Source organism: Pteropus vampyrus, unplaced genomic scaffold (assembly GCF_000151845.1).
Source record: "Pteropus vampyrus isolate Shadow unplaced genomic scaffold, Pvam_2.0 Scaffold20, whole genome shotgun sequence".
In the NCBI taxonomy this organism is placed as follows: Eukaryota; Metazoa; Chordata; class Mammalia; order Chiroptera; family Pteropodidae; genus Pteropus; species Pteropus vampyrus.
The window spans coordinates 1,071,732-1,094,808 of NW_011888801.1; the positions used below are offsets into that span (position 1 = coordinate 1,071,732).

The window sequence follows — 23,077 nt, forward strand, 5'->3', positions numbered from 1 at the left end:
GGGGACCTGGGGAGGTGGCGGTCCGGAGTCTAGGCGACCGGGAGTGAGGGAGCCGGGCAGGAGCCGGCGGTAGGGCCAGGCCTGGAGGCCCCCACCCTGGCGTGCCCTCCCCGGCCGCAATTGAGGAGAAAGAGGAGGATGATTTCCAGATACACTCGGAAGGCGGTGCCACAGAGCTTGGAGCTGTGAGTGCACTGCTCAACCATCCCGGCCGCGTACAGGGGAGGCCGAGGTGGGGCGCGGGTGCTCTGGGGACCCTCCATGACCAGTCCCTCGCTCCTTTCCTTTTCCAGGGCAGGAGGAAGAAAATTTTCTTCGGAATTTTCTCCTCCCAGCCTTGCCGGACGCTGCCCCTTCTACTTGCATCTCCAGGGTGTGTGACCAGTGCTATCCCAGGACTTGGTCCTTTTAGGCTGCATTTCCCGAACTGAGGGACTGGCTCTCCAGAGTCATTTGTAGTTTCCGCAGTGCTTTAGGCCCCACTGTCAATGGTCATTGACGACTCAAGAAGTTATTAATAGCTGAGTGCTACAATGAAGTTGAATATATGTAGTGCCAGGCACCGTGCAAAGCTGCTTACGTGTATTAATTAACTCATTTTATCCTATCAACAAGGAAAGTAGATGGGGACTATTTTGCACATTCTACAGATAAAGATCCCAGTTTTAAAGATTTTAGCATGCCAAAGATTAACACACAAAGTGGTGGAGCTGAGGTACAAACCTGGTGTCAATCTGATTCTGAAGCCTGTAATCATAACCATTACACAAACTGCCTCTCCTTCTCTGCAATTAAGCATCATCCTTAAGGATCAATTTTGAGACTTTAGAGAGCAAATTTTTCTAGCTAAAAGACGCACCTTCCAACCCTAGTGCAGTAATGATAATTTAGCAGGTAATGATAATATCTCACATTTATTAATGCTTTACATTTTCAAAAAGACTTTCACATCGTGATCCTTGTAACAACTCAGTAAGATGGGTATAATTATCTTCAGCTTTTCAGAAGATGAAATATCAGAAAAAGTTACACATCTTAAGATTATATAACCAATATAACCAATATTGGGCTTTTAACTCTGAGTCTCCCACAGCCTCCCTTATTTTCTCCACTGAGCTATGTAATTTTAGAAACCATATGTTTGTTAGCATTAACTATACATGATAATAGCAAGCTTGTTATTTTTCAGTCACATCTTGGTTTTTGGCTAGGGTCTTTTTTATTTATGTGACTTTTAGGCAAATTACTAAATTTTTGATCCTTCAGTTCTGTAATATAGGAATAAGAATTTATTTATAAGCATATTTATAATGATGGCAGAGTTTGACACATAGTTGGTCCTCAGAAAATAGTAATTTCCTTGTTCCTTCCTACCTTTACTTGGTACAATAGCCATATAAAGATAGGTCTGTGATCTCGTCTTGCCTTTCAGAAGCTTATTATCTACTAAGTAATAGGATATCTACACAATAGCAATTCAGATAAGCTTTTTAGAAACTAAGAACAGGAAAGTCATTTCCTAAAAAGCAAACAAAGCTTAGCTAAAAATCTGCTTTTATAATAAATTATGATCATTCTAAGAGTAAAAATTAATCTTTAATGGAAAAAACTTGATGTTAATGTTAATTTGATACTCCCTAAAGATAACTCTCCCAAAAGATAATTCTCTAGAGGAGTCAGGGTGATCTGAATAATGAAGATAATGAAAACCATATAGTCATGCATCTAAATGACCATAAATTAAAAGCAATTTTTCTTTAAGTGTTATAATAATTTGCTTTGAAGCAGTAACTTTAGTTTTCTTCCTAACACTTCCAAATTATACATGTTGAAGTTTTTGGATTTTCAACATACAGCTTAACATTTTTAATGATAAATTTCAAATATAAATATATAGTAATCTAATGAATCACCCACATTCAATTGTTTATGAAATTTTAATATATTTGCTTCATCTATCTTTTTTTCAGCCTCTCTGTTCATCTGTGAAATAGGGAAGCAAAACCACAGACGCTGTCATTTTACCCCTATATACTTCAGTGTGCTGTTATCAAATTTAATATTTCTTTGGTATTATCTAATTGTCACTTCATAATCCTATTTCTTTGACAGACTAAAAAGTGCCTTAATTAAGTTTCTATTTTGTAGCTGGAATCCACATTTCTGACCCTACACTGTCTCAAAGACAAGCTTTTGTTTGTAGGATCACTAAATGAGAGAAGTACAGGTAGCTCCACACAAGCCCATCCCCACCATTTGAGAAATAGTTTAAAGTACAAATTTTGTATGTAATACAAAGCTAGGGACTGGGCCCCTAGCTTTGTATTACATACAAAAATGGTACAGTTCACTAAAATCTCAAACTATCCATTTGCTCCAAGAGGCCTGAGAACCAGACTACTTAGGTTTGAATCTTGGCTCCATTAATTACTAGCCATATGAACTTAATGCCTCTGTGCCTCAGTTTCCTTTCCTGTGAAATAAGAGGATTAAAGATTTATAATACACATTTGCATATTAAAGGCCCTGGGAAGGCCTCTTATAAAGAAACCTTTGTAACTTTGTTTAACCTATCACATTTTCTAAATTTATTTGACTACAGAATTTTGTGGAGAAGGAAAATCTGTAGGTGATTAGGACTGGAACATTTAATAATGGACCCCATAGTTTGTTCTCATGAACATGTTGAACTCTCTACAGCAGCACTGTGCAACAAAAATGTAATACAAGCCACGTGTAATTTTAAATTTTCAGGTAGTCACATTTAAAAAATTAAAACAGGTGAAATTAAATTTTTTACCTTTTTATTTTGAAATAATTATAGACTAACAGGAAGTTACAAAAATAGAACATAGAGACCCATGAACCCTTTACATAGCTTCCCCCAAAGATATGTAACTGTAGTATCATTTCAAAGCCAGGAAAGTGACATTGGTACAATACTGTTAACTAGACCATAGACCTTATTCAGTTTTTATATCCACTTCTTGTGTGTGTGTGTGTGTGTGTGTGTGTACACAGTTCTATACAATTTGGTCGCATTTGCAGATTTGCATAAACACCAGTACAATCAGTATAAAGAGCTGTTTCATCACCATCAAGAAACGTTCTTGTATACCCCTTTCCAGTCACATCCGTGACTTTCTCCATCTCCTGATAGCCATTTCCAAAAAAAAAGTTTTGTCATTTGTAAAGGCTATATAAATGGAATCATATATTAGGTAACCTTTTGAAATTGTTTCTTTTAAACAAAGCATGATATCCTTGAAATCCATCTAACTTGTTGCATATATCAATAGTTCACTCCTTTTTATTGCTGGATCATATTCCATTGTGCGGCTATACCAGACTTTAACCATTCACCTGTCAAAGGACGTTTCAGTTGTTTCCATTTTTTTTTTTTTTAATTATAGATAAAGATGCTGTACACATTTGATTTTTAATGTGAACATGTGTTTTTATTTCTCTGGGATCAATGCCCAAGATGCAATGGCTATGTCTTATGGTAAATGCATGTGTTTAGTTTTATAAGAAACTGATACTATTCCAGAGTCACTGTACCATTTTATATTCCCACCAGCAACATCTGAGACATTCAGTTTCTCCATATCTTCGCCTGTATTTTGTGTTATCACTGTATTTTATTTAAGCTGTTCTAATAAGTATATGGTTATACCTCATTATATTTTCAATTTGCAGTGAAATTAATTTTAAGAATATTTTTAAGTCAATATGTCTAAAACATCACTGTAATATATAATCAAGATAAAATAATTAATGAGATACCTGTACATTTTTATTCTACTAAGAGTTCAAAATCTTGTGTGTTTTACCCAAAGTGCATTTGTGCATCTCATTTCTGAGTAACCACATTTTAACTGCTAGTGGCTAGGGTACTGGACAGTGCATTTCCGGAGCAGCAAAAAGTAGGTGACTAACTCTGAGACAAAGTTTCTGAAAAGTATACATCTTTTTGTTAACTTTCTTTTTTATTTTCCACAGGAAAGGAATAACAAAAGATGCTCTTAATCATCATCCCCTTCCAGAGCAGCTGGATGAAATTTCCTCTACCAATGACAGCCATGAAAAAGACACAAGTTCCCAAAGGTAATAACACAAAATGTACTTGTTTGCTTATTATACCTGATAATGGCAAAAGTTTTGTTTTTTGGTTTAGGATTTGTATCAAGCCTTGTACTAATGAAACAAAAATTTTTATCATTTTCGGTACCATTCAGCTTTAGTCTAGAACAACTAATGGAAATAACATCATACTTATTTTTATAACCTTTGAAAAGTAGTATTATAAAGTAGTTAAAGGCATACTTGGAAAGAATCCAACAGATCTGATTTTTAATCCTGGTTCTGCCATTTATTAGCAGAGTAAAATTACACAAGTTATTTACCTGAGAATAGTATCTCTTAGAGGGTGTTGTGACTATAAATGAGATAAAATATGCAAAATTTGGCACGATGCTTGGCATATAATAAATGCTGAATAAATATTAATTGCATATATTATTTTAAGAAATAGAACACAGGCGACTATAATTTCAAAGAGGGTTCTGAGAAACAATGTGGTATCCTAGGAAAAATTAGAGCCAGAAAACTTAGTTTCAAAACCTAGAACTAAATCTTAGATTCTTTGTCTTTAAACGGGGTTAATTAAGTTCTGTATCACTAGGTTGTTGTGAGGATAAAGTGGGATTAATATTTGTAAAAGTGCTTGGTAAACTGTGCAAATGCCATACAAGTTCAGATACTACCAATATTTCTGAAATGTCTTTAGTTGTCAAGGGTATATATTATAGGTGGAATGTTAAAGTATTCATTATAAACTGCGACTAGAATTATGTACAATGACTGCCATCAATTCTATAGGAATAAGGTAAGACTTTTCCATGATGCTTAAATTTCAAGTTCTTCATTTATTTTTGCTTCTGTGGGTATATTTATACACATGCTTATCATCTACTAAATCATTGAGTAGTTAATGCTATAGAAACTTGAGGAAACATAAGAATTTTTCTGTTTTTCTTTCCTTCCAAATTGTGCATTTAGTGAGTCTGACATCACACAAGAATCACCTTTTACATCAGCTGACACTGGGAATTCAAGGTCTGCTTTTCCAAGTTATACAGGCACAGGGATCTCTACTGAAGGCAGCTCGGACTTCTCCTGGGGATATGGTGTGAGTTGTATGATATTGGTCTGATGGAGCACTTGGGAGACTATTCTAGGAGTTAGGATTTGTCCATTTTGACAATATTTTTCATTCTTTCTCTCTTCTACATCATTTCTTGACATTTTAATGCTTAAATTTACCATATATTATAACAGTTATAAAGAAGCATCCATCTTCATTCTTTTCGTATTTGCTTTGTTTTATAGATATAGTAGTTGATTATTTTAGAGATACTTAGTGTTTGACTTTAACAGTTGCAGGTTAGGTTGGATCTGGGCCCTGGATTTACTTCTTTTGCTGTGCTCAGTCCACTGAAGTATCTCTCTACCAATGTAACACTAATGTTACCTTGTTTAAAATGTTTTGAAAGTTTATTAAGCCATTATCACTGGTAAAATGTTTATAATGTATTGTTAAATGGAAATAAGCAAGCTAAAAAGAATATGTATAGTGTGGTTATAATTTTATTTTACATATATTTTTGCTTATATATATTAGAAAAAGGGACTAAAGTATTTACCCAAAATGTTATTCAGTCATTGTTAATTGAATATTGAGATAGATTGATTTCTTCATTCATTTGTTTGTTTATGGCTATCTTCCATTGTAAAAAAAAAAATTTTTTTATTATGGTGACATTGGTTAACAAAATCCAGTACATTTCAGGTGTATAATTCAACAGTAAGGCATGTATATACATAGCATTGTGTGTTCACCGCCCATAGTTAGATTTCTTCCTGTCACCACTGTAAAATATTTTTTAAAAACCAACAACCTTAAAAGAAAATTTTAGAAGACAAATTTTATGCATGTCTATCATCTTGATGCAATAAATATTTTTCTGTATCCTCTTTAAATATATATTTAATTTGGCCTAGCTATAGTTGTGGTGTACATACAGTATTATGCTCTTTTTTTTTCCACTTATTATTTTGAAAGCACTTTTCCAAAACACTGACTTTATACAATATTGTTGTTAGCAACTACCTGCTTTCTTTACAAAAACCCTGCTAATTGTTAAAACTTATCAACGTCATGAATTATTTTCCAGTCATTTAAATTTGGATATATATATACTTTCCTTACATAGTTGTATGGTATATGTGCCTCCTGTTTTGTGGTCCAATTTTTCATTCACTGTTATTTCATATAGACATCTTTTACTATTTCCATACCTGTCAGTTTGAATAGTTATATGTAGTTATATAACATTTCCTTGTTTTAATGTATCATAATTGAGCTTTGCCTTATCATCCGATACTTGGATTTTCAGTTTTTCTTCATTCATTCAACAAATATTTATTGAGCACATTTATTGTCGGACACTGTATTTGGGGAATATGGGGTGAGTGAGATATGATTCAAAAGTCTAATAAGGAGGAATGACAGAAACAAATAAACAAAGTAAGGTTTTAAGAGCTCCAAAGAAGATGACAAAAGTGCTGAAATAGAACATTATAAAGGGGATTCACTTTAGATAGAGTTATCAGGTAGATCTAGGACTTGAAGATTCAAGAGTTAACCATGTGAAGAGTGAGGAAAAGAGCTTTCCAGACAGGTAACCAGCAGCAGATGCAAAAGCCCTAAGGAAGAAAAGAGCCTTATGTTTCCAAGGAAGGTGTTTGGTACATTACTGGAACTAAAAAAGGTCAGGGTTATTGGAGGATAGGGTTCTAGGGGGAGCAAAGCACAAATGAGGTCGGAATGGTTGGCAGAACTAGATCATAATAGCCAGTATAGGCCATGGTAAAGAATTTAAATTTTATCCAAAGGGAATGAATGAATGAATTCAATGACTTATTGTGAGGTTTTAGTGTACTATGTATTTCCATCAGTTGTCTCTATATTACAATTAGTAGATGCCAGGCACTATGCTAAGTATTTTCTATACTATATTATAATCTCTTTATAAATTATGATTGTCGCATAAATGTTTACTATTCTCTTGCTTTCCTTTGGTATTTATCGTGTGACAGATTTTTAAAAATACTTGAATATAACCATCTCGCTATCAACCTTCGTTTCTTTACTAGTCAGGATTTTATCTTTAGCAGAATGAAATATAATATTCTTCTTCATACCTTAACAGAATTTTGCATGTTTAGCTTTTTAACTCACCCGACTTATTTATAACATATGGTGTGAGGTATGAATTGTTCTTATGCTGTTGAACCTGGTTTGTTTGAACCACTTTTCTATATTTGACTTAAGATCATGTGGTTTTCATGAGATTTTTTAAATCTTTAGGGCAAATCTACCAGTGTTCGTTAAACAACATACATTATTTAGTATTTGTGTACTCTTTACTCTTTCAGGTAAATATTATTTTCACTTCTATCAAATTTTATAAAGTATTCATCAGGGATTTAATTGGTATCAAATCATAACTTTACATTAAATTAGGGAAGGTGTAGAGAAAACTAAATTTTATTGAATATTTGGTAGATTCCAGGCACTGTGCTAAGGACTTTATATACATATTTCAATCATTTGTCATCTTAACTGAACTTAGTATTCTAGCCAGAAATATAATTCTTTTATTTAGATCTTCCTTTAGTCCTGTTTATCATTTTATTATTTACTTTGAGTAAATCTCTTATAAGTTACAAGTGATATTAAAGTTGAATTTGCTATAGAATTCTACATTTTATTTACTTTTGAATTTAGTGTTTTTAAGCTATGACTGGTCTGTAGGAATATGGTTTTCTAATCCCAACTTAATGGCCTACTACTTTGCTAAATTTATTTATTATTTATAATCACTCTGGTGTTTGTATTCTTAGGTTTAATTCCTTTGAAATAGTATTTTAAAATTCAGAATTAATATAATGATATGAAGGATGACTACTTTTTTACTCTATGTTTCTTATTTAAAATTGTATAGCCAACGATCATAAAAATAGCTCACCCAATTCTGTTCTATTCTAGTTTTATATGCTCTAGCTTGATTTAAAAAAATCAAGTAAAGTTTATTCTAGGAAAACAAAGATGGATAAATATCTGCAAATATCTTAATATGTTTAACATCAGTAATTCAAAGGAAAAAAATATGATCAAACCAATAGCTGCTGAAAAAGTTTTTGATAAAATTCAAAAGCCATTCCTTATAAAAATTCTCAGTAAGATAGGAGAAAGAAACCCCTAAAACCTGATAATGACTATTTGCCAGTTAAATAGTGAATACCACTTTAAGTGGCAAAACTCTGGCTCCTTATTTTAATTGAAAATAAAATTTTAATTGAAAATAAAATAAGGAACCAGACAGAAATTCCTTAACAAATTTAATTAATTTCTTCGCTAACTTTGTACATTTTAATCATCTTTATTTTTACATAGTTTGTCATTATACACTGTTCAGTGCCATTTGTTTTTTCACTTAAAAATATATTTTGAAGAATATCCATATTATTAAAAAATTCTTTGTTCTTAATTGGCTGCACAGCCATTGCTATTACCAAAAAAATGCTGCATTTATGCCCTGGACATATAATATCCTACATAAATATGAATATATATGAGAGGATAAATTTCTAGAGGTGGAATTGCTGGTCAAAAGATATGTGCTTTTGTAATTTTGAAAGCTGTTACCAAGTTGACCTCTGTAGAAGTTATTACCATCTGCAGTTTCACCAACAACATATGGAAGGGGCTGTTTTCCTACACTCTTGACCAGAACAGTGAATTATTGAAGTTTTTAATCTTTGCCAGACTTTTTTTTAAAAAAGCTATTCTGACCTCTATCATCAGTTTCACTTGTTCTTGCTCTTCATATAAATAGAATCATATAGTATGTAATCTTTGTATCTGGTTTCTTTTGCTCAACAATGTTTAGAGAGTTCATACATGATGTTACACATATTTATAGTCTGTAAATTGCCTGTTTATATTTCATATTCATTTATTCTTTGGTCTGTTTATTGTTCTCATATTAATTAGTAGGAGTTCTTTATCTTTTAGATTAGGTGTGGGCATACAGTCTTTGTAAAGGGCAAGATAGTAAACATTTTAGGCTTTGCCAGCTCTGTCAAGACCCTCAAAACTCTGTCACTGTAATGAGAAGACAGCAATAGACAATGTGTAAATAAATAGGCATATTTCAATAAAACTTTATTTACAAAACAGGCTGTGGGCCAGATTTGTTTCACTGGCCAGTTTGCTGTTCTAGATACTTAACACAGAGACTGTAGATACCTACATTATATCCATTCTCCCTATAGAACTATAGAATTTTGGATGTTGTACCTAGTTGAAAATTTATTTCCCAGCCTCTGTTATAGGTAGGGGTAGAATTGTACACAAAAGTCAAGAGATGGGGCTTTCTCGAATGCCATTTTTTTCATTTACCCTTTTCTCCTAATTACTGCTTGGAACATGGAACTATAGCAAAAGGTACAGCAGCCATCTTGGACCATCAAGCATCACTGAGGATGGAAAAGATAGAAGATATTGAGTCCTTGATATCAGTGGATCCACCATATCAGTTTTTTAATGCCTACCCCTAGACTAATATTTTTATGAGAAAAATAAACTTTTATCCTACTTAAGCCACTGTTATTGTTTTTGTTAGTAGTAACCAAATACAATTAATCTCTAATACACTCACCCTTTGTTAAATACATCACAAATATCTTTCTTGGTATGTGGCTTTTAATACTTCCACAATTTCACATTTAAGTCTTTAATCCACCTGGAATTATTGTTTGTACATAATATGTAGCAGGAACATAATTTTAATTTTTCCACATGGATAATGAATTGTTTCAGCATTATTTACTGACTAGTTCAGGATTTCCAAGCAGGGGCATTTTGGGTATTTTGGGTGTGGCTATTGTACAGAAATGTCTCATTGTAGCAGGGTGTTTAGTATTCATGATCCCTTCCTATTAAATACCTATAGTACCCCCTAGCCATTTTGATCACTAAAAATGCACACACACATTTCAGCTTCTGGTATAGAAGGTGTTATAATTTCCAGTAGAATTATTGCATCCTTCCCCACTGATCTGCTATGCTCCCTCTGCTTTAGATTGTTTTAAAAAATGAGAGAGTCTGTTCCTGGGCTCTCTAAACTGTTCTATCCTAAAATCATGCTAATACAACTAGTTTCAATTCAATTATAGCTTAATAATAATCCATAATATCTGGTAGGGAAGTCTTATTGTATTGTTCATAATTGACTTGGCCAATCCTTTTCATATATGTTAGAATTCAATTATTAAATCGCCTAGGTCAATTTGGGGAGAACTGCCATCTTTATGATGTTGAGTTCTTCTGTTCATGGATTTGATATATAAATATTTCCATTTAATATCAATTTCTTTAATATTTTTAATAATTTTTTCTAATTTTATCCATAAAAGTAATGTACATTTGTTGAAGATTTATTCCTAGGTACCATGCATGGTATAATGTTAAAAACTATATTTTTAATCTAGTTGTTGCTGCTATATAGATATAGAGTACCTATTTTTTTCAAAGAACTGAGTTCTAGGATAATGTTAGCTTCTGCATGATTTTTTAAGTTAGGAGCTGTCAGGCTTAGCTTCTGGTAAGGCCCTTCTTCCTGGCTGGCTGTGTTCTTATATGGCCCTTCCCCCGGTCACGTGCTCAAGTAGAGAGAGATCTGGCATCTTTCCTTTTATAAGAAAGAACAGCAGTCCTATCAGATTAGGGCCCCACCCATATGACCTCATTTAACATAATTTTCTCCATAAAGGTTCTATCTCCAATACAATCACATTGTGCATTAGAACTTCAATATATGAATTCATATGAATTTGGGGATGATACAATTCACTAACACATAACACAATTCACTATGAAGACATAAGAAGGCAAATATAAAAAAAAAAATCAACTTTCTATATACACTTAAATATTTTAAAGAAGCAATACCAATTTTTCAGAAAATAGGGAACAGTTCCTAACTCATTCTATGAGGCCAATATTACCCTGATACCGAAGTCAGATGAAGATATTGCAAGAAGAGAAAACTATAAGTTAATATCCTTCCTGAAATTAGACACAAAACTAAATCATTAGCAAACCAAATCTAGCAACCCAAAGGGATTATTTGCCCTGACCAAGTGAAATTTATCCTAGTGAATGCACAGCTGGTTCAATGTTAGAAAATTAATTTAATACATCGTAGTAATGGAATAAAGGACAAAATGACATGATCATCTCAATAGACACAGAAAAAGCATTTGACAAAATCCAACACCCATGTATTAAAACTCTCAGAAAAAAACTGAAAATAAAGGGTAACTTCATCAACCTGACAAAGGGTATCTAAAAAAAAACTTCCAACTAATGATGTATGTAATGGGAAGACTGGATATTTTTCTCTTAAGATCAGGAACAATGTAAGGATGCCTACTCTTGCCACTTTTATTCTGCATTGCACTGGAGGTTCTAGTCATTGCAATAGCATGAAATTAAATTAAAGGCATCCACATTGGAAAGGAATAATTAAAACTATCTTCGTTCACAGATGACATGATGCAGAAAATCCTATAAAATTCACACTTCTCTTACCCCTCTCCCAAATCTACTAGAACTAAGAAATGAGTTCAGAAAAGTCATAATGTATCAGATCAATTTACAAAAATCAGTTGTAAATGAGATATATTTATATAATGGAATATTATTCAGCCATAAAAGGAAAAGAAGTACTAATATGAGCTACACTATGGACGAACCTTGAAATCATGCTCAGTGAAAGAAACCAGACATAAAAGGCCACATATTATATGATTCCATTTATATAAAATGTCCAGAAGAGCAAAACCATAGAGACATAAAATAGACTAGTGTTGGCCAGGGGCTGGTTGAAGAGAAGAATGGAGTGATTGCTAAGAGAGATAGGGTGATGGAAATGTTCTGGAATTAGATGGTGGTGATTGTTGCACAACTGTGAATATACTATATACCACTAGAAATATATACTTAAAACCACTGAGCTGCACATTTTAATGAATTTCATGGTATGTGAATTGTATATGTTTTAAAATCTATTGTATTTCTACACATTAGCAATGAGCAATCTGAAAATGAAAATTAAAACTAAATTCAATTTACGATAGAACAAAAAATTTTCTAGGGATAAATTTAGCAAAAGAAGAACAAGATTTGTATGCGGATAATTTCAAAACATTGCCGAGAAAAATGAAATATAAATAAATACAAGGCATTCCATGTTCCTGAATTGGAAGACAACTAAGAAGGCCTAAAACCTCTACATCTCCCTTCCTGTTTCTATCAATACTCTAATCCCATAAACTGAAGAAGAGAGAGTTTAGACTAGAAATATGGCTTGTTGGACACTATCTAGGTCAGTGGCTTTAAAACTTTTTAAACTGCCACTCACACTAAGACATGTAGTTGACAGTGCAACCCAGTGTACATACATAAAACAAGACAAATTTCCACAAAGTAATAACCTTTGTATGAGTGATCACTATATTTTAAATTCTGTTCTGCTTTATTTCACTTTTTTGGCATTACTTCATAACATTTTAAATTGATTTCATAATCCACATGGTCCTAAAGTTTGAAAAACACTGGTAAGAGTGTTTCCTGAGAAGTCCTAAGTGTTTACCTCTCCTGCTTTAATGATTGATATATGATACTAAGTCTAAAATTAGGGTCAAAATAACAAGTTAAACGACAAAAGATATGATAGAAATTGGTTAATAAGTAAAAAGACCTTTGAGATCTTCTCAGTTAAGAATATTTTATTTGCTAAATGTTTATTATTACTAGCATCTTCCTTTCTATCACTCAGAATAGAAGGCTTGGATTTATATTCACAGCCACCTCTTTTATCTAATAAGTAATCAAGTTCTGTGGACTCTGTCCTCACAATGTGTCTTGTATCTTTGTTTTCCTTTTCTTTTTTTTTTTAAGTAGAAATATAATTTACATATAACATTGTATTAGTTTCAGGTATACAACATAATGATTTCCTACATGTATATATTACAAAATGATCAGAGTTCTTGCTCTGTTTCAGTGGAGGACTGAAATATTGAAAAACTTTAAACTTTTTTATGAAAATAAGGGATTATGGATGCTAAGATTTTAAGTATAACTACTAAAATAATATAAATATAATGAATGACTTCCAAATTGATAGGGAGAATAAGGAAAACTCAGTGTAAAAGAAGGAAAAGAGAATAAAAAGAGAACACAAAGGTTAAATAAAAACAAAATAACTGGTAAATATAAGTCCAAATATTGCACATTATAATAATTATAAGTGGATAAAATTTACATATTAATACAAGATAGAGACTCTAAAATTGGATTTTAAAAATCCAGCTACATGCTATTTAAAGAAATATGTCAAAAACATAAAGACATCCAAATGTTGAAAATTAAGGGATGGGAAAAGTTATAACAGGCAAATACCAGCAAAAGAAAGCTGATGTAAGTAAGTAGAATGTAAGTAGATAAATATTTAACAGGAAAGAATAACAAAGTTCACTGAGACTAGGAAAGTCTCATTTCACTCTATCCCAGGAGCTTGAAAATAATGAGAAATTTAAAAATATATATTTGTGTTGTCTTTACAGTTAACCTTCATATCTACCTAGCAAGCCCTTTTTTTATTTGGTAGAAGCTAACTTTCATTCTTGAAGTGAAAATACATATTTCTCATACTTTTAAAAGAATGTATAATTTTTTTTACACCATAATGTAAAAGTGCGCATAAATTCAGATGAAGTAGAGTGTAAGCAAAGAATCAGATAACATGATAACATGATCGGGTTCATATTTTATAGCCATGCCTTTGGCTGTTGCTAAAAGGTAGATTACAGAGGGCAACGATATAACCTAAACTGTCAAGTGTAACATATATGTAGGATGGATTATTTACCTTAAGCTCTAAAAAAAAATGCTGGCATGGCACCAAGCAAACTATAATAAAATTAGCAATCATTATCTTTGAATGGTAGAATCATTGGTAATTTTTATTATTTCTTTATACTTTTCTGGATTTTTAAAAATGATTGTAATACAGTATTTTTATTAAAAGAAAACTTTACTTTAAAAAGTAGATATTTCTATAAATTTCTTTAAATAGAAATAGGGAACACATCTGAATACTCTAAGATCCAAAAACACTAATTTAACTTTTCTTTCATGGAAATTCAACAGTATTTTAAATGGACCAAATATTAAAAACAAAGCAAAATCTGATTGCTTTCAACCTCTATGATTTTTAACAGAGACTGAAGTTCACCTAAATATTTTGGGGTGTTATTTTCTTCTAGGAACTTGATCAAAATGCTACTGAAAAAGTCCAGGCAATGTTCACAGCCATTGACGAGCTCTTGTATGAGCAGAGGTTGAGTGTACATACTAAGAGTCTACGAGAAGAGTGCCAACAGTGGACATGTAGTTTTCCTCATCTCAGGTATTAAAACCCTAGGGTTAATTTGTGTTCATGGCTAATACTAAAATTTGAAAAGCAAATTTCCAAAAAAGCTTGTATTCTGAATCTTTATGAGCATGCGTTGAATGAATGTAAATAAGGCCGTGCAGTGGAAAGCCTCAGTTGAGAAAAAAACTCAAGTTGATGGAAGTTTCTCAGAGTTTTCATAACTACCAATATGTCACCCTAATTTCTATACCAGTATCTGAGATCTGTGTATTATAGATGTTCAAAGAACTCTTCTTTTGAACAAGGTCAGAAAATGTATTCTTATGGAAAGTTGAAAGTGGGCATAAGCTGTTAGGAATCTTCTCTTAGAAACTGTATTCCTGCATTTACTATGCATACTTAAAATTTATAAAGCTTCATGTTCTTAAGAATATAATTCATGGTTTTCACTAATTTGGCCTGGTTCTCACCCATTCTGGCCGATTTAACGAAGTTTATAGAGAATGGAGAGCAAATCACAAATATTTGCTCAGTTTCCTCAAAAAAATTTTTGGAGGGTGCTATAGCTTTATATTTTCCATGTCTGTTCTATGGAAGAAAGATATAATAAGGCTCTGTATTCACATTTTCTCTTAAGAATTTTTTTTTTCTTTTTTCTTTTGCTTAAACAACAGAAATGTATTTCTCACAGTTCTGGAGGCTAAAAGTCTGAGATCAGAGTGCTAGCATAGTCAGGTTCTGGTAAGGGATCTCTTCCTGGCCTGGAGATGGCTACTTCCTTATTGTGTCCTCACATGACACAGAGAGAACTCTCGCATTATGAATTATTCTTAATCAGTATCAGACTAAGTATATACTGGACTTCTATGTAGAGCCATCAGATTTGTTCCAAAAATATCTATGTTTTGTATGTATGTCAGGTGAAGGTGCTTAATTGTCTTTTTATGTTCATTTTGAAGGATTCTGGGTAAGCAGATAATTACTCCAAGTGAAGGTTATGAACTGTATCCTAGATCCCCTTCTGCTATTTCAGCTTCACATGAGGCAACCCTGTCTCAAGAAAGAGATTCTACTGTGTAAGTATTCTAATATGTAAGTATTTATGTATCCAAGTGTCCAAGTATTATAATCTACCAGTATGTGAAGGTATTAAAACATTTCTTCTTACTTACTGGTATCTAATAGAGCGCAGCAAACTCCATAAGACTGATCATAGTCGTTATATAATTTATATATGTATATAAATTTCAGATTTTTACAAACTAATGTCTCATTCTTTAATTCTCACTGACCAAAATTGCATAATTTATATGCTATCATTAAGATATATTTCCCTGATCTGTTAGTATAAACTTTATATGCGCCTTATTACTTTATAACTATAAATAGTAGTTCCATTTAGAGATTTCATCTCCAAGGAAATGAAGAATCAAGTTTGAGCAGTTAGCTAAATCATTATTCTCCAATGGACAACAGACCTCCTTTTCTTTCCTTTCTACCTGCTACCATCCCTGCTCATTGGCCCTTCTTATTTTGGGTTCCGCTTTTCTGGGCTATTAGATTTAAATTTTTCAGTAATTACTTTTCTTTACTACAGTACAGATAAAACAAATACCTATCTATGCTTTATACCCAGATATATACTTAGATGAAACAAATTATCCAGCTATATTAGCATACTACTACTATAGAAAGCAATTTAACAAATTAAACATGATCCATGATATTTTTCATGTAACTACTACTTTGTCCATACTTGATATTTTCTCTCTGGAGTACCATTATGAATTCATAGAATTTCAAAATATTTACATGTTTTAGTTAACCATAATTATTATCGATGCTTCAATTGTAACAACTGGGCCATGTCAAGCTAGTTCCTTTGTCTTGACCATATCTTTGCTTTCTGGTTACAATAGGATGTTCCAGGCCCATCCTAATTTTTTTCCTTACATGGAATTAGGAAAGATACTTGAGTGCTGGTCCTAGATACAAGTTCACAATCTCTTATTTGCAATTCCCAAATTCAAAAAAACTAAAAAGTCAGCATTTTTTTTCATAAGTCATTTGGCAGCAAAATTTGACTGTATTAGTTTCCTGTGGCTGCTGTAACAAATTACCACAAACTTGGTGGTTTAAAACAACAGAAATTAGACAGGTTGCAGAAGATGGTGGACCAGGTAAAAGCAGGGTTCGTCTCCTTCCAGGACCGCATTGAAATTACAACCAAATTATAAAATAACGTGGAGGATCACCTGAAGTCCAGCTGATCATAATACCTACATCTGATAATATAAACGAGTCACATTGAAGCTGGTAGGAGGGGCAAAGTCCTGAATCAGGCTGGACCTGCACCCACAGGTGGTGGAGGATCACCAGGAGGAAGAGCGAGGCTGCAGAGGCTCTCCTGGAGGGAAGAGAGTTCTTGGTCACATCTGGGGTTCCCCAGCCCAGGGAAGAGGAGATTCCAATAACTTTGACTGTAGAAACTAGAGGGGATTCTGGCCGTCTGGGCGAGACGGAAGGTGACGGAGGCCCTAGACGTCCCTTTGAAGGACTCACAAAGGCTTTCTGACCTGCGGACACTCACCCAGGCCATCGGCGGTGGGTCTGAGGCTTGCGTGGGATACATTCTGAAAAACTCTCCATTACCTGGTGTCAGAACGAGGGCTGGAAAGGCAGCCACCATTGTGCCTTAGTCTGGCCCCACTACAGACCACGCCAGTTTGATTGTGCAGACCCCTCCCACAGAGTCATTAGGAGACACTGGTCTGAGGGGATCAGCCCATCCAGCTTAACCCGCAGACTGCCAGGAGCAGTTCTTTATGGTTGGCTGCCATGCTCTGAGCTAAGTGATTCAGAGTGAAGTATTCACAGTGGGGCGGCCATTATTGTGAGCAGCATTTCTAATCCCAGCAACGCGGGCCAGTGCTGTGAGCCCCATTTCAGAGATAAGGTCAGGCAGATCGCTGCTGCCAACATGAACTTGGGCAGATATCCGGGACTTGTGGGTCAGTCCCAGATAGCAGTTGATCTTGCTGTGATCTGGGTCATCTGCGGGAACTTAAAATAGTTACCAAATTTCCAGCAAGACTGAGGCTGTTTTGATCTGACAGCCACTGTCTCTCTGAGACCCCGCCCCACCCAACCTGCAGACTGCCCAGGTATTATTGACTTGCTGCCAAACTCAGCTCCAAGTGATTCAGGACCAAGTGTTCACAGCGGGGCGGCCATCATTGTAAGTGGCCTTTCCCATTGCAGCAAAAGTGGCCAGCCCTATAAGCTACATTTCCATTCCCTGCAGGCGACCAGTGCTGTGAGCCGCACTTCATTGTAGGCAAATCGCTGCTGCCATCACAAACTTGGGCAGATACCGAGGGTCTGTGGGCCAGTCTCAGACAGCAGCTGGTCTTGCTATGACCTGGGTCTTATGTGGGAACTCAGAACAGTTACCAAATTTGCAGAAAGACTAAGGCTGGGTTGATCTGACTATCACTGTCTCTCTGAGGCCCCGCCCACCCAACCTGCAGACTGCCTAGGGCACTGGTATTGGCTTGCTGCCAAGCTCAGCTCCAAGTGATTCAGGACCGGGTGTTCACAGCTAGGTGGCCATCGTTGTGAGTGGCCTTTCCAATTGCAGCAAAAGGGACCAGCCCTGTAAGCTACATTTCAATTCCCAGAGCGGGCAACCAGTGCTATGAGCCACATTTCAACGGAAAACATGGCTGAGTTGAGAGACATCCTTGAAACAACAATAAGCTGAACATCTAAAACACAAGAGAAAATACCCAAACTGCACACTAGCACGTCTGAGCGTGGGATCTGCACATAAGAGCTACCACAGGTACTTTAAGGCATTATATAAAGCAGGGATTCAAGAGGCTTAGACACCACACTGGAAACCAAAAGAAGAGCGCCTTCTTTGAAACAGATTACAGACAGATCTTTATATAATAAACCTTCTTTCTGGAAAACAGCATATACACTTCCAAAATTGCCCGGGTGGAGAAATAGTCCATTAAACACCATGAACAACCAAGGTGACAAGGTATCTCAGAAAGAAAGAGACAAATCTCCAGAAATTAAGCTTACAGACATAGAAATATGCAACTTAAATGACAGAGAATTTAGGATAGTACTTCTGAAAAAACTCAATGAGATCAAAAACAAATCATACCAACAATTTCAGGAATTGTAAAAACAACTAGATGAGCAAAGCAAGGAGATTGAAATCTTCAAAAAGAACCAAATAGAACTTCTGGAGATGAAGAACACACTGCAAGAGTTGAAAAATGAAATAGCAAGCTTGGGAAATAGAGTTGACCAAATGTAGGAAAGGATCAGTGATATCAGAAAATAGAAATCTAGAAACGCATCAGAAGGAAAAAGAAAGAAACCAAAGAATGAAAAATAATGAAAGAGAAATACAAGAACTAGCTGATACCATCAGGAGAGGAGACATAAAAATAATGCAAGATCTCGAAGGGGAGAAAAAGGATCAGGGACTAGAAAGCATTTTCAGACAAATAGTTGACGAGAATTTCCCAAATCTAAGGAATGAGCTGGAGCTTGGAATGCAAGAAGTCAACAGAACACCCAATTATCTCAAACACCCAAAAAAAAGCCTTCGCCAAGACATATTGTGTTAAAGTTACCAAAAATCAATGACAAAGATAGCATTCTCAGAGCAGCCAAGGAGAAGAAAATGGTAACATAAAGGTAAACCCATTAGATTATCATCAGACTTCTCAGCGCAAACCATACAAGCCAGAAAGGAATGGAATCAAATATTTAAACTATTAAGTGAAAGGAACCACTAGCCTAGAATAATGTATCTAGAGAAGCTCTCCTTTAGATATGGAGAAATTAAGACCTTTCCAGACATCCAAAAATTGAGGGAATTCTCCACTATGAGGCCTGTACTACAAGAAATACTGAAAGGGATCAGCTCACTTAAAACAAAATAATAAGAACAAAAATACATAATTAGAAGTAAAGTGACTATCAGGCAAATGGAAGCAGAGGTTGCAACTCTTACTAACAACAGGGCATTAGAGCTTAAATAATAAGAAGTGAATTGTTATAACAAGATAGTAATGAATGTTCAGCATACCTAGAGACAAGCTGAGACAACAATGACTAAAAACGGGAGGATTCAAAGATCCAAATTCACAAAGAGGAGTGGAGATAAGGCACGCACAGAAGAAAATGCACGACCGTATATATATAACTATCTTTTTCATATTCGTAATGTTAACCACACACCAAAGATTCAGAGCTGAAGTATATAACATAACACAAGAGGAACCAGAGAGAAAACCCACAAAAGCCAACCAAAATAAAGAAAACAGAAACACAAGGACAAGGAAACTATGGAAACATCAAGCTACCAGAAAGCAAAAGATAAAATGGCTATAAGAAGAACTCATATTTCAGTAATCACCCTAAATGTAAATGGACTGAACTCACCAATTAAAAAGCACACAAGTGCAGAGTGGAAAACAAAAACAAAAACAAAAATAACTATATTCTACCTCCAGGAGACACAGCTCAGTTCCAAAGACAAATATAGCCTCAAAGTGAAAGGGCAGAAAATGATATTTCAAGCACAGAGCATTCAGAGAAAAGCCAGAGTAGCGGTACTAATATCAGACAAACTAGACTTCAAAATAAAAAAGGTAAAGAAAGATACTGAGGGGCATTTGATAATGATAAAGGGAATCATGCACCAAGAAGACACAACACTTATTAATATCTATGCTCCCAATCAGGGAGCCCTGAAATATGTAAAGCAATTACTAATAGAACTAAAAGGAGAAACAGACCAAAATACTTTCATACTGGGAGATCTAAATACCCCACTGTTGGATATGGACAGATCGTCCAAACAGAAAATCAATAAATAACATCCTTAAATGACACATTAGATCAGCTGGACATAACTGACATTTACAGAGCCTTCCATCCCGAAAGAGCTGCTTATACATTCTTCTCTAGTGCACATGGAACATTCTCAAGAATCGACCACATACGGGGACACAGAGATAGCCTCAACAAATATAAGAGGGTTGAAATCATACCAACCATCTTCTCTGATCATAATGCTTTGAAACTAGAGATCAACTGCAAAAAGAAAGCAGGAAGAACCACAAATACATGGAGATTAAACAACATGCTACTGAAGAATAACTGGATCAAAGAAGAAATAAAAAGAGAGATCGAGAGATACATAGAAACGAATGATAATGATAGTAAACATATCCAAACTTTTGGGACATGACAAAAGCAGTCATGTGAGGAAAGTTCATATCATTACAGGCCTATCTCCAAAAACAAGAACGAGCCCAAATAAACAACCTAATGCTTCATCTTAAAAAACTAGAAAAGGAAGAACAAATGAAGCCTAAAGTCAGCCGAAGGAAAGAAATAATCAAAATTAGAGCAGAAATAAATGAAATTGAAAACAAACGAACAAACAAAAACAATAGAAAAAATAAATGCAACGAAGAGCTGGTTCTTTGAAAAAAGTTAATAAAATTGACAAACCCCTAGCTAGACTCACTAAAGAAAAAAAGAGAAAGGACACAAATAAACAAAATCAGGGATGAAAGAGGGGAAATTATGACTGATTTCACAGACATACAAAGGATCATACAAGAATACTATGAAAAAGTATATAACACCGAATATAATAACATAGAAGAAATGGATCCATATTTAGAAAAATACAAACTTCCTAGACTGAATATTGAAGAACTAGAAAACCTAAATAGGCCAATCAGCAGTATGGAAATTGAAACAATCATCAAAAACCTACCAAAAAGTAAAAGTCCAGTACCAGATGGCTTCACCAGTGAATTCTACCAAACATTCAAAGAAGATTTAATACCTATTCTGCTCAAACTCTTCCAAAAAATCGAAGAGGAAGCAGTACTTCCCAACTCATTTTATGAGGCCAATATTACCCTGATACCAACACCTGATAAAGATAACACAAAAAAAGAAAACTACAGACTGATATCTCTCATGAACACAGATGCAAAAATCCTAAATAAGAAACTAGTGAACTAAGTACAGCAACATATTAAAAAGATTATACACCACGATCAAGTGGGCTTCATCCCAGGGGCACAGAGATGGTTCAACTTGTGCAAATTTACTAATGTGATACACCACATACAAATTAAAAAACAAGAATCATATGATCATATCAATAGATGCAGAAAAAGCCTTCAACAAAATACAGTATCCATTTATGATCAAAACACTTAACAAAATTGGTATAGAAGGAAAGTACCTTAACGTAATAAAGACCGTCTATGACAAACCCTCAGCCAATGTTATACTTAATGGTGAAAAACTAAAAACCTTCCCTCTAAGATCAGGAACAAGACAAGGCTGTCCACTATCGCCACTGCTATTCAGTATAACATTGGAGGTCCTAGCAAGTGCAATGAAGCAAGAGAAAGAAATAAAAGGCATTCAAATAGGAAATGAAGAAGTCAAACTGTCACTATTTGCAGATGACATGATTCTCTATATAGAAAACCCTAAAGACTCCACAAGAACACTACTAGAAACAATAAGCAAATACAGTAAAGTTTCTGGTTACAAAATCAACATTCAAAAATCTATAGCGTTTCTATGCTCTAATAATGAAATGTCAGAAAAAGTAGTGGAAAAAATAATTCCTTTTGCAATTGCAACAAAAAGAATACAATACCTAGGAATAAATCTAATGAAACATGTGAAGGACCTATGTAATGAAACTTTAAGACCCTACTAAAAGAAATCAAAGAAGATACAAAGAACTGGAAAGATATTTCGTGTTCTTGGATTGGAAGAATCAACATTGTTAAAGTGACCTTATTACCTAAAGCATTATACAGATTTAATGCAGTCTCCATCAGAATCTCATCGGCATTTTTTGAAGAAATAGAACAAAAAATCATCAGATTTGTATGGAAACACAAAACACGCCGAATTGCCAAAGCCATCCTGAGAAAAAAGAACGAGGCTGGAGGCATCCCTCTGCCTGACTTCAAATTATATTACAAAGCAACAGTAATCAAAATGGCATGGTATTGTCAGCAAAACAGACATATGGACCAGTGGAACAGAATCGAGAGTCTAGAAGTAAACCCATATTTATATGGGCAAATAATTTTTGACAAAAAAAGCCAGAAACATACAGTGGAGAAAGAAAAGCCTCTTCAATAGATAGTGCTGGGAAAACTGGAAAGGCACCTGCAAAAAAATGAAACTAGACTGTTGTCTATCACCACATACCAAAATTAACTCAAAATGAATTAAGGACCTGAGTATAAGACCTGAAACAATAAAATGCATAGAAGAAAACATAGGAATGAAACTCAAGGACCTTGGACTTAAAGAAGATTTTATGAATTTGACTTCAAAGGCAAGGGAAGTAAAAGCAAAATAAATGAATGGGACTGTATCAAACTAAACAACTTCTGCTCAGCAAAAGGAATTGTCAGCAAGGT

General features: G+C 34.4%; 1 protein-coding gene across 4 annotated transcripts in view; it reads left to right on the forward strand.

Moving 5' to 3' along the window:
- The window catches only part of FAM149B1 (family with sequence similarity 149 member B1), a 58,081-nt gene that overhangs the window by 178 nt on the left and 34,826 nt on the right, over positions 1-23,077 (forward strand). For 3 of the 4 annotated variants that reach the window (XR_002779193.1, XM_023527893.1, XM_023527895.1), the window contains exons 2-5: positions 4,003-4,107; positions 5,062-5,191; positions 14,464-14,606; positions 15,533-15,649. Coding sequence is in view for 3 of the 4 variants with exons in the window: in XM_023527893.1 (XP_023383661.1) it covers positions 4,003-4,107; positions 5,062-5,191; positions 14,464-14,606; positions 15,533-15,649 (495 nt within the window). In the remaining variant the exon portion in view is untranslated. Of the gene's footprint in view, positions 1-3; positions 186-4,002; positions 4,108-5,061; positions 5,192-14,463; positions 14,607-15,532; positions 15,650-23,077 lie in introns of those variants that run through there. The other variant, XM_023527894.1, reaches the window with a different exon arrangement.